This window comes from Mesoplodon bidens, assembly GCF_964165515.1.
Source record: "Mesoplodon bidens genome assembly, chromosome: 11".
Lineage (NCBI taxonomy): Eukaryota > Metazoa > Chordata > Mammalia > Artiodactyla > Ziphiidae > Mesoplodon > Mesoplodon bidens.
This window is the reverse complement of record NC_138167.1, coordinates 96,059,050-96,071,418: the sequence shown is the minus strand read 5'-3', so window position 1 is coordinate 96,071,418 and position 12,369 is coordinate 96,059,050. Positions and strand designations below refer to the sequence as shown.

The 12,369-nt window shown below is 36.4% G+C and overlaps 1 protein-coding gene across 1 annotated transcript in view; it reads left to right on the top strand.

The window, feature by feature from the left end:
* Nucleotides 1–12,369, top strand: part of OTOGL (otogelin like) — a gene marked incomplete at both ends in the record, with an annotated part of 149,058 nt that overhangs the window by 11,516 nt on the left and 125,173 nt on the right. Inside the window, 2 exons of the mRNA XM_081250255.1 lie at nt 3,753–3,907; nt 9,235–9,356. Coding sequence (XP_081106381.1) covers nt 3,753–3,907; nt 9,235–9,356 — 277 coding nt within the window. The remainder of the gene's footprint in view (nt 1–3,752; nt 3,908–9,234; nt 9,357–12,369) is intronic.

Sequence of the window (12,369 nt, the reverse complement as noted above, 5' to 3'; positions counted from 1 at the left end):
TAATGTTGTGTATTAACTAGAGTATCCACAATTTATTTCCAGTAATTTTGAAACAATGTGAAAGAAAATGAGTATGCCCACTTTTAACTTCTCACTGAACTCTATTTCCTCAAGTGTTTTTTCTTTTCTTTTCTGTTTTAAAATTTTTATTTAATTTTTAAATTAGAGTTGATTTACAATATTATTATTTTTTTGTATTCTTTTCTATTGTGGTTTATTACAGAATATTGAATATAGTTCCCTGTGCTATACAATAGGACCTTATTGTTTATCCATTCTATATACAATGGTTTGCATCTGCTAGTCCCAAACTCCCAATCCAACCCTCCCCTGCCCCCCTCCCTCTTGGCAACCACAAGCCTGTTTTCTATGTCTCTGAGCCTGTTTCTGTTTTATAGATAGGTTCATTTGTGTCATATTTTAGTTTCCACTTATGAGTGATATCATACGGTATTTGTCTTTCTCTTTCTAACTTCACTTAATTTGATAATTTCTAGGTCCATCCACATAGCTGCAAATGACATTATTTCATTCTCTTTTTTATGGCTGAGTAATATTTCATTGTGTGTGTGTGTGTATGTTTGTGTGTGTGTGTGTTTGTGTTTCACATCTTTATCCATTCATGTGTCGATGGACATTTAGGTTGTTTCCACGTCTTGGCTATTGTGAATAGTGCTGCTATGAACATAGGGGTGCATGTATCTTTTTGAATTATAGTTTTGTCTGGGTATATGCCCAGGAGTGCGACTGCTGGATCCTATGGAAACTCTATTTTTAGTTTTTTGAGGAACCTCCATACTGTTTTCCATAGTGGCCGCACCAATTTACATTCCCATGAACAGTGTAGGAGGGTTCCCTTTTCTCCACACCCTCTCTGGCATTTGTCATTTGTAGATTTTTTAAAATGATGGCCATTCTGACAGGTATGAGGTAGTACCTCATTGAAGTTTTTTTTTTTTAAACATTTAAAAATTTTCTTTATTGTTGTATCTATTTTATTTATTTATTTTTGGCTGCATTGGGTCTTCGTTGCTGCATGCGGGCTTTCTCTAGTCTTGGCAAGCAGAGGCTACTCTTTGTTGCGGTGTGCAGGCTTCTCATTGAGGTGGCTTTTCTTGTTGTGGAGCATGGGCTCTAGGCACACGGGCTTTAGTAGTTGTGGCACATGGGCTCAGTAGTTGTGGCACATGGGCTCAGTAGTTGTGGCTCATGGGCTCTAGAGTGCATGCTCAGTAGTTGTGGCACACAACTACTTAGTTGCTTAGTTACTCCACAGCATGTGGGATCTTCTGGGACCAGGGCTGGAACCCACGTCCCCTGCATTGGCAGGCGGACTCTTAACCACTGCACTACCAGGGAAGCCCCCTCATTGAAGTTTTGATTTGTATTTCTCTAATAATTAGCAATGTTGAGCATCTTTTCCTGTGCCTATTGGCCATCTGTATGTCTTCTTTAGAGAAGTGTCTATTTAGGTCTTCTGCCCATTCTTTGATTTTTTTTTTTTCTTCTGTTATTGAGTTGTATGAGCTGTTTGTATATTTTGGAAATAAAGGCTTTGTTAGTCTCATCGTTTGCAAATATTTTCTCTCAGTCCGTAGATTGTCTTTTGATTTTGTTTATGGTTTTCTTTGCTGTGCAAAAGCTTCTAAGTTTTATTAGGTCTCATTTGTTTATTTTTGTGTTATTTCTATTGCCTTGGTAGACTGACCTAAGAAAACATTGGTATGGTTTAAGTCAGAGATTGTTTTGCCTTTGTTCTCTTCTAGTAGTTTCATGTTGTCCTATCTTATATTTAAGTCTTTGAGCCATTTTTGTGAGGGTGTGTTCTAACTTCATTGATTTACACGTGGCTGTCCAACTTTCCTGACACCACTTGCTGAAGAGACTTTTTATCCATTGTGTATTCTTGCCTCCTTTGTCAAAGGTTAATTGACCATAGGTGTGTGGGTTTGTTTCTGGGCTCTCTGTTCTGTTCCATTGATCCATATGTCTGTTTTTGTGCCAGTACCATGCTGTTCTGATTACTGTAGCTTTGTAGTATTATCTGAAGTCTGGGAGGGTTATGCCTCCTGCTTTGTTCTTTTTCCTCAGGATTGCTTTGGCAATTCTGGATCTTTTATGGTTCCATATAAATTTTAGGATTATTTATTCTAGTTCTGTGGAAAATGTCATGGGTAATTTCATAGGAATCACATTAAATCTGTATATTGCTTTGGGTAGTATGGCCATTTTAACACTATGAATTCTTCCAACCCAAGAGCATGGGATATTTTTCCATTTCTTTAAATCATCTTCAATTTCCTTTATCAATGTTTTATAGTTCTCAGTGTATGAGCCTTTCACCTCCTTGGTCAGGTTTATTCCTAAGTATTTTATTTTGTTTTTGATGTGATTCAAGTGTTTTTTCCATTTTAAATGGTACTAGCCCATTAAAACCAGGTTTCCAATTCATCTCTCTTTTGCTTTATAAATTAGATTTGTTATTTGGAGCCACTCATTCTTTTTGACTTTGAATTAATGGAACATTCTGTACATAAAAGAGAAATAGTGTTGAGAGCTCTTCAAAGGCAGAAGGTTCTTAATAATATTTTTATCCTTGGTGTCTAGCTTAGGACCCTACATCAATAATGACTAAAAAGCATTCATTTGTTTAATGAGTATTTATTGAGCATCTACTCGATCCCAGGCTGGGCACTGGGAAGAGTGAGTAATATAGACATGTTTCTGCCCTCTTGGAGGTTACAGTCTAGAGGAGGGGGACCAACACATAACAGATACACAGTAATTACACTTGTGACGTTCTGTAAAGGGAAGTGCAAGATTTTATGAAAATATGCAACAGAGGTAAGGCATACTATCAGAGAAGACTGCCTGAATAAGGAATAACTCTGTTTTTTCTTGAAAAGGCCAAAGTTGGCCAAGCCCAATACATTTAGGTAAATTACAAAAAGAAAAGATAAAGTGATTGTGCCTTATCTTTATGCTCCTTATAGAGTATATTAACACATTTTAATGTCTTAACCAATATGTATTACACATTTTGAGTGCTCCGTAAATGTCACTGATTTTCATATTAATCTAGAAGGAAGGGTCTACAAAATCAAAATGGAATGGAAGGTGACCCACAAAGGTATAAAGGGAGATAGGCATGAAGGCAACAGGAGATGAAGTTGTATGCTTTAAGACAAACACTGCTTACAGTGTGACCAGTTTGAAGTCATGAATTCCTAAATTCCAGCATACTTTGGATGACTAACGCTCCCCATCCCCAGGTCCCAGACTTCTAAACATGACTTTTTGGTCAGTGGTTAATTTTCTCTGTGGGTGCTATTATTTTTGAAAGAATTGCAGAGACTAGAACACTGTCAGTGTTAATTTTTAGAACACTTAGTGGTGACATTTCTTTCTTTCTGAGCCATTATATTTGCTTTATCACTATCACCTTCTTTTACTTTATCATTCTCTCCTCTCTTCCTCTCTTCCAGAGTCTTTGTTTGGAAGCAAAAATTAAGGAAGTTTCTAACATAAATCCTTTCTTCAAAACAACTTGGAGACCATGTTTTTCTTCAGAAGAGTTTGATAGTTTTGAGAGCAGTTGGTAATTTTGTTAGGTATTTTTCCCTGTGATATTGTCCACCAAAGAAGAAAACGTTTATTTTAATGAAAATTAGAATCACCTAGCATGACTGAACCTTGCCAGAAACAGGTATAATTTGTTTTATTCTTCTAAATATTATCCTATTTCTTTTCAGTGCCAAACATGGGCAATGGCAGAGATGGGATTTGCAAAAGCTGGGGACAGTACCACTTTGAAACTTTTGATGGCATCTACTATTATTTCCCAGGAAACTGTTCTTACATTTTTGCGAAGGACTGTGGTAATTTGGAGCCTCGGTACACTGTATGGGTAGGTGATTCTAGGACATAATTAACTTAAAAATTATTTCTGGGCAAGTCTGTATTTTTAAAGTACTGGACAAATCATGGAAAATATATAGTAATCATAGCATGAATACTTAAGGCCCTGACTAGGGAAGGAGAGGGGCTGGTTCTGAATGGGATGGGCCAAATTTGTAGCTATTTTGAGTATATTTCTATCAAGATGGAGCCTAGGGCTGGGAGAAGAAAGGTTTGCATCCATATGGTAGGGACATGTAGGCAACACAGAAATGTCTATATCATGGATGTCATAATATCAACTCCAGTTGACATACTCATTCTTCACGTTTTATTTGATCATTTTCAAGAGGATAGTTTCAGGCATCAATCATATTACTCGCGTATGTTTCCTTCTTGACATGTCCAGTGTGATGGCCATCTGGATTTTTTAAAATGACATACCTCGGTCTAATCTGGGGGCTGGAATTTATTAAATGGAGTGTGTGAATTATATAAACACAGGCTAAAGGATGTGGAGACAGGCAGCTAATTTCTAGGTAGATTGATACTATATGATTGAGCTCAGAGAGTTAGTTCTTAGTTGCAGAGTTCTTCCTTCAAAAGAATTCATAGGAGACATCTCAAAATGCAAGCTGCAGAGTAGCTCTGGTAGAAGTAAGGAAGTAGGGACCTCTTTCTCCGCTGTTGTCTTCCTCTGAATTTTCTGGTGTCTCAAAACACAGCTAGAAAACTGCAGTGCTGTCCTGTTCTAAAGCTAAAACCCTCCATAACTATCATTTGTTTGAATCTCTGTTGTTGAATCCCTCCGACTTATGTTGGAGTTGCCTAAATTTTCCTCCTCTCTTAGACGAGGCAAATATTCAAAAGTAGGCCCTAAAGCTTTTCAACAGCAACGAATCCTTGTGCCTTCCTCAAAAGGAAGTCTATTGAAAGTTAACTTATGGGACATAAGGATAAAAAACTGGAGGTCTCCTTAGGTAAGGAAGTTAGTGGCATGCGTTTTTAGTTCATACAGGGCTCAGTCCCCTATAGTCCTTTACTCATCCACTCTAGGAAGGAGTTGCTGGGTTTATCACTCAAACATCTTCTGACTCTTTCATTGAAATGTTCTTGTCCAGTGACTGATGCTTTTGAGGACTAAGGTGTCAAGTAGATAACTGTGTGTTCATAACACACAATGTTCAACTGTGCTTCCAGAGTTAATAGGTAATTGTTTTTACTTGGCCCTGTTTGGTTGGCGGAATTTGCTTTCACATTAACAAATCCATTTACTTAAATGTCGTCTTTCCCCAATTGTAAAAGTTGTTCACCTCTTTTGTAGAAAATTTGAAAAAATTCCAAGGAGTCTAAAAAATACTATCAGAATGATCAGTCAAGGCTTATCAGTGCTAATGGCTTCATATTTTTCCTTCTAAATTTTTTCCTCCGGATTTTATACACATAAATTTGAAATTTTACTATGCATAATTTTATTTCCCGCATTTTCACCTAATATTATATCAAGAACTTTTTTCCCACACGAAATGTTCTTGACAAGCACAGATTTTGTTAGCTGTATTTGTTCCAACTATGAAATACTGAAATTATTTAATTGTACCCTGTTTTAGAAATTTAGATTTAAAAAATATTTTCAGTATTTTAAAAGATGTATGTTAATAAATATCTTTATGCATATATCTTTTTTATGCTCTTGATTCTTTTCTTTTTCTTCTTTAAATTCAATTTTATTTTTATGAAAATAATACATGTACTTAGTTTAAAAAATTTCTTTAAGATATATGAAGCCAAAAAAGAGCCCCTCTTTCCTTCACTCCTTGACCCCAGCTGAAGTCTGATGCCCCAAAGGCAGTTACTTCAATTTTTTTAGCTGTTTCTTCTGGCTTTTACCTAACATGTCAAAATGTGCTATTATTTCTTTATTTATCAAAGTTAGGACTTATTTCTTCACTTCTTACTATGGAAAATGGGAAGTCATCTGTTATGTTATCCTACTTGCCCGTAACACACACACACACACACACACACACACACACACACAAAAACACACACACTTTCCTTTTCTCCTCCTAATAGAGTTATATCACCATTATTGGTTAAATATATGGTTTTTATATTGTCGTTTACATATCGTACATATATGAACAATATTTATATAAATATTGTTGAGAGCTGAGCCTAATATGTTATTGTGATTTTATTTCTCTGTACAATTTTATAGAATTAACAGTTATCCCATTTTTCATTTGCTGCATTTTCTATACTTCAATCATTTTTTTCCTTCAAAGTATCTCTAAACAACTGTTCTCAATATGGTCAGATACATCAGACAATCTCTCAGTTTCTCTTTCCTTCCCATGAGATGTCCCTTCCTCAGTTCTTCATTTTCCTGTTCCAACTGAGAGTGGTTGCTTTTGAGCCCACTGTACACCTAGCACTCAGGATTTTATTCACCATCTTCCTGGAGAATTTCATTCTTCTCTCTCCTGTATTGGTTTCCCTGTTTCTTAGGTCCTGTGAAGTGTCTAGCAGTCCTTGAATTTTGTTCATACTTGAGAGATAGGCTCTAAAAAGCTTATTGGGTGCTCTGATCATGTGGGCAGTGCTTGTTTATAGTGCTTTCTGGAAAGGGAAGATATTTTCCTGGAAAGAGTGTTACCGAACTAGGTTCATTTTGCCCATCTTGCAGCAAAGCCAAAATGCTGAGGTGCCGGGGTTTGCAGCAAAGAGAGGGTTTATTAGGCAGCCAAGTGAGGGTACAGGAGAACAAATCTCAGATCCATCTCCCTCAAGGCAAGGGTCTTGGGGTATTTATTGGATAAAGAATAAAAAAGCAGGGCGGCCTGAGGCGTGGAAGCCTGGGGAAAGGTGACTGGAAAAAGGTGTGGGGAATCGTTGTTCCAAAATGGAGGCACTTAGCATGATCTGAGGGTGTTTTCAGCCCTCTGACGTCAAAAGGTCACCACACTTGCACGTTGGAGCAAGTTGGAGGGGAAGGGGTCCTCTCCAGTCTTAACCAGCTAACTCAAACTAGACACCCCTGACACCAAGTTCCTGGAAAACAACTCGGGCAAACATCTTATTGTTTAGGCTACATACTGCTTGGAGTACATGATGCGCAGGCTCAGCGGCCATGGCTCACAGGCCTAGCCGCTCTGCGGCATGTGGGATCTTCCCATACCGGGGCACGAACCCGTGTCCCCTGCATTGGCAGGTGGACTCTCAACCACTGCGCCACCAGGGAAGCCCGAATTTCACTTTTAACATCATTTTATTCTTGTTTCATGAATGGCCTTTTCTCACTGTTCTCCCTAAAGATAAAAATTATGGATTCTTGGAAGTTTATTTTTCTGACTTGTTTTTGATTCCTTTGATCTCCTTTGTTTTGTTTATTTGGCACCTGCCTTTCACATTGCAGGCTTTTATCAAATGATCCATGAATGTTTATTCACATTTGAGAATTAGGCTCTAAAAGCTGGTTGGAAGATCTGAATACATGGATCGGGGCTTGCTTGTCTAGTGGGAGATTGAGCAGGGAGTCTCTGGTTTCATTAAATGAGCCCCCAATATTATTATCTGTACATCTTTTTCAATTTTGTTTCTTCAAGGAAAACTCCTCCAGTATCCTGCCTGGGGTCATATGTCTGGATTCCTGGATACTGAGAACATTTTAGTTATACTCCTACTTTAGGCTTTTTGCATTTGCTATTCCCTTTGCCTAGAATGGTCTAAATATCCATATGGCTTGCTCTTATCCCTCCTTCATCTTTACTAGAATTTCCCCTTCTCAGTGAGGCTTTTGTTGGCCATTCAGTCTAAAACAGCCCCCAACCCCCCAACAACCCTCAATACACATGCTGTCTATCTCTTTTCTCCACTTAATATTTCTTCATGTCATGTAGCATGATGCATATTTTAGTTACATGTAGTTATTTTTTTTATTAACTGTTTTTCTCTAATGGAATATAAGGTTCATGAGGGCAGGTATTTTTGTCTATTTTGTTGACTTCTACATCTCCAGAATCTAGAACAATGCCTGGTACATAATAAGTGATCAATAGAATTTGCTGATTAATCACTAAATTAATATATATTACATTCTTGCAGTATTAAAAATCTATCTTATCACTGGTGATTTTTCTTATCACTTTTATGCTTTGAAAGTTCTTTTCCATCTATATAGTTATATATATTTTCTTTCAGCTATCTTCTGCTGTCATTATTTGGACCTTTTAAAGTTTATTTTGGTGGTAGGGTAGGAGAAACTAACATTCCTCTTCTCCTTTCTTACTTTCCTCTTTTTTCTTCCTTGCTTTCTTTTTTAATTTTACTAGTAAACTAATTTTCCCATCAGTTTTTTGAGAAATAACCTCTCTTCCCTAAAGTGTTTGGACAATTTTATTTTTAGAGTTATAGTTACTTTTGCAATCTTTAAATATTACTTTGTGTAATATATATATTTTAAACATCTTTACTGGAGTATAATTGCTTTACAATGGTGTGTTAGTTTCTGCTTTATAACAAAGTGAATCAGCTATACATATATATATATATATCCTCATATCTCTTCCCTCTTGCGTCTCCCTCTCTCCCACCCTCCCTATCCCACCCCTCTAGGTGGTCACAAACCACAGAGCTGCTCTCCCTGTGCTATGCGGCTGCTTCCCACTAGCTATTTTACATTTGGTAGTATATATAAGTCCATGCCACTCTCTCACTTCGTCCCAGCTTACCCTTCCCCCTCCCTGTGTCCTCAAGTCCATTCTCTAGTAGGTCTGCATCTTTATTCCCATCCTGCCCCTAGGTTCTTCATAACCATTTTTTTTAGATTCCATATATATGTGTTAGCATATGGTATTTGCTTTTCTCTTTCTGACTTACTTCACTCTGTATGACAGACTCTAGGTCCATCCACCTCACTACAAATAACTCAATTTCATTCCTTTTTATGGCTGCATAATATTCCATTGTGTATATGTACCACATCTTCTTTATCCATTCATCTGTCGATGGATGCTTAGGTTGCTTCCATGTCCTGGTGATCACACCATATAGTTTTAGAATATTAACATCCTGTATGTAAAGATTCAGATCATTTAAATAAATATGCTAAGTTAACTTGTGCTTTATGAAGTTACTTCTGTTGTCCAATTTCTGAAGCAAATATCTTTTTTTCTCTTGAAAGTCCTAACTGTAGTTATAATTTTGTAAAGTGTCATGGGACTAATGATGCTATAGAGCTGTAGATGTGCATTGTGGATTTAGTTAACTCAGATGAAGGCAAGTTTGTGTGTTGTTGTTGGTTTCTATGCTTTCTTTTGTTTTTCTCCCTTTAAGGTTCATAATAGCCCTAAATGCCTTGGTTCAGTGTATTACTGTTATCGGTCGATCAGCTTGTTCTTTTCAGACCAAGAGGAAATTCGAATTTATGGGCATGAAATAAAAAAGAATGGAATCAGGTAAGATATGATAAATGATATAATGAAAATAATACAACAGATTAACAGAATTTCTAAACATCTCACTCTGGAAGTGAATGTGGAGAGAAGGGAGAGGATTTCTTCAACAGTAACCTTTAAGTTATAGCATACAGACATAAAAATTTCAGTAGGCTCCAAAGCCAACCAGGTGGCCAGGAATCTAACAGTTTAGCCTCCCTAATGTTTGTGCAGGATACAAATATACTTATATAGGTAGAGGTAAGATTATTACGTCTACTTGTAAGAGAGATTCAGGAGAAATCCTCATAGTTCAGCTCAAATTATTTTTGCCCCCTTTCTTAAATCTTTTCTTCTTCTTCTTTTTTTTTTTAACAGTAAATCAAAATAAAACTAAACCTCTGAAAATCCTTCCCAAATTTGTGTGAATGAGATTTGGGTGTCAGGATTTTCTGTTAGTGTTCTGACAAAAAGTTGAGTGTCAATAAATAACTGGTCTTCTTGAAGAGATAAGAACTGTAGTTCACTGTAGTGAACTGTAGTTCACTTGTAGAACTGAAACTTGAGGGGACAAGGATGTTTATTTATTTGGTAGAAGGTTTCATACATTTTAAACTAGAAGTACTGTGGAATAATCTACCATCCAATCTAAATAAGTATAGAGATACTCAATTTTAAGTTGCCCCCCCATCCTTGACACACTCTCTGTCCCTTTTCTCTGCTTAATATTTCTCCTTCATGTCATCTACCATAGTACATATTTTAGTTACATTTCATCGTAAATTTTATTAACTGTCTTCCTCTAATGGGATATATTTCGTGAGGGCAGGTATTTTTTCTGTTTTAGCTGACTTATGCTGAGAAAAGTAAATTGTGTTATAGCACAATTCTATCCATCATTCAGAATTCGCCAGCAAGTGTTTGAACCATGGGGATTTTTTCCAGGGCAATCGCTGTACCAACCTATGTGCTTTTTTTTCAGTTTAGATTCCTCGAGAGGCAGCAGATGATAGCAGGAGGGGCTTTGGATGAAGCACTAGGGGAGCCAGGCACTGACCCAGGTTTTGTCATAGTCAGGCAACGCCAAGCAGCCCCTCTGCCTCTCTTGGGCTTATTTTCTTCATCAATTGGGTTCTGTACTTTTCACTTTCTTATAAAAGAAAGATTATCCATTTGAATGGGAAGGTAATGCACTTACATATGTATTTCTTGGAGCTGAATTTAAACAGTGGTTTAGGATTTTTATATGGGATTTGGGGTAACATAGTGGGCACTTAAAAATTATTGTTTTATAAGACAAAAATGCCATTTAAGTAGATTTTCAAGAATACTAACCCTTTGTTAAATATAGGACATAATATTTAAATTTTAACTCAGAAAACATATTTCTTTGAAGATTTCCATTTGTATAATAGAAAGAAGATGGTTTTCTTATTATTCAGCTGAATTGCTTATAATAATGCTATACCGGGCCTAGGGCCTATCTCATAGCAGATGCTAGAGAAATGTTCACCAAAGTGAAGTCAAATGTGGTTGGCTCTGCACATCATACTTTCCCTTTCTGGACTTCTGTTCTCTCGCCTGTGAAATGCAGCGTTTTGGTACATATGAACCTGTGAATAATTTTCAGTATTAATCTGTGCATTCAGTTTAGTTTGCATTGTTAATGTTTCAAGTTGCATAGAGGTTTTCTTAAATTTATGGGAGATTATCTAACTTTTAGTATCATCACCCATCTCTACCAGCATCGTTTAATGTATAGACATTTGGATAATCACAGTTATGCATGTTTTGTTTTCAAAAATTGTGTATTTATTCAAATTTACTATGAAAGAGATCAAGTGACAAATGACCAAACCAAGGAATACCTGCAAAAGAAAATCTATACCTTGCTGCAGTGAACATCCCATTGCTATGGAATATCTTTACAAAACATGACTCACTTTTTTCAAGTATAGCTTTTATAAACTTGCCATCTTAAACAATATTATTCATCCTAACTTTTACTAGGAATTGAAAATGAATTTCTTATGTTTATAATTTTTAATAAGAATAGATTATGACAGTAAAGTCATTTATTCTCTGGTGTAAATTTTAGTTATTTTCCTATTCTTATAACTAAATCTTATGACTAAAAATTATCTGCACACATACTGTGCAAATGATTACAGATATTTTGAATTGTTTCTTTAGGGACTATCCCTATGTTAATGAGTATGTTTAATTTTATAGTTTTTATTTCATGTAGCCATGTTCTTACTGGAAAGGAACTCACTAATTTGAAGTTTTTGAGAGAAATGTATGAATGTACCTACTAACCTCTCACCTTACATTATTCAGTTAGCCTGGCTAGTTTTCTTCTGTCCTCTTATGTCTCTCACTTCCTCTGTATGTGTACATGCTTGTGAAAAGTGGAAAGACTAGACATTGGATCAGAAGTTTAAATATTCAGGGCTTCCCTGGTGGCGCAGTGGTTGAGAGTCCGCCTGCCAATGCAGGGGACACAGGTTCGTGCCCCGGTCCGGGAAGATCCCACATGCCACGGAGTGCTGGGCCCGTGAGCCATGGCCGCTGGGCCTGCGTGTCCAGAGCCTGTGCTCTGCAACGGGAGAGGCCGCAACAGTGAGAGGCCCACGTACCGAAAAAAAAAAAAAAAAAAAAAAAAGAAGTTTAAATATTCAATGTGACCCTTGCTTAAATAGACCAAATTGTATGCAACTTAAAAATTATGAATATAATCCTTATGAATACTGTATGGAAAGTATTTTTTATTCCTAATAATATACTTTGCAGCATTAAAAATATAAATTATAATTAACATGCCTAGACATTTTTCTTTTGGAAAACAATGACTTGTACCAAGGTGACATTTTGGGGATAGAAGCCCTTATTTCTTTACAGCCAAGTTTAAAACAAAATTAAACAAAATCATCACTCAAAAATGTGTTTACATACTTTGAGTATTGTTTGTTCTTACTTCAAAATTGTTGAGCAGCATTTTTAGATTATCTTAAACTCTCTAGATAAAAATATA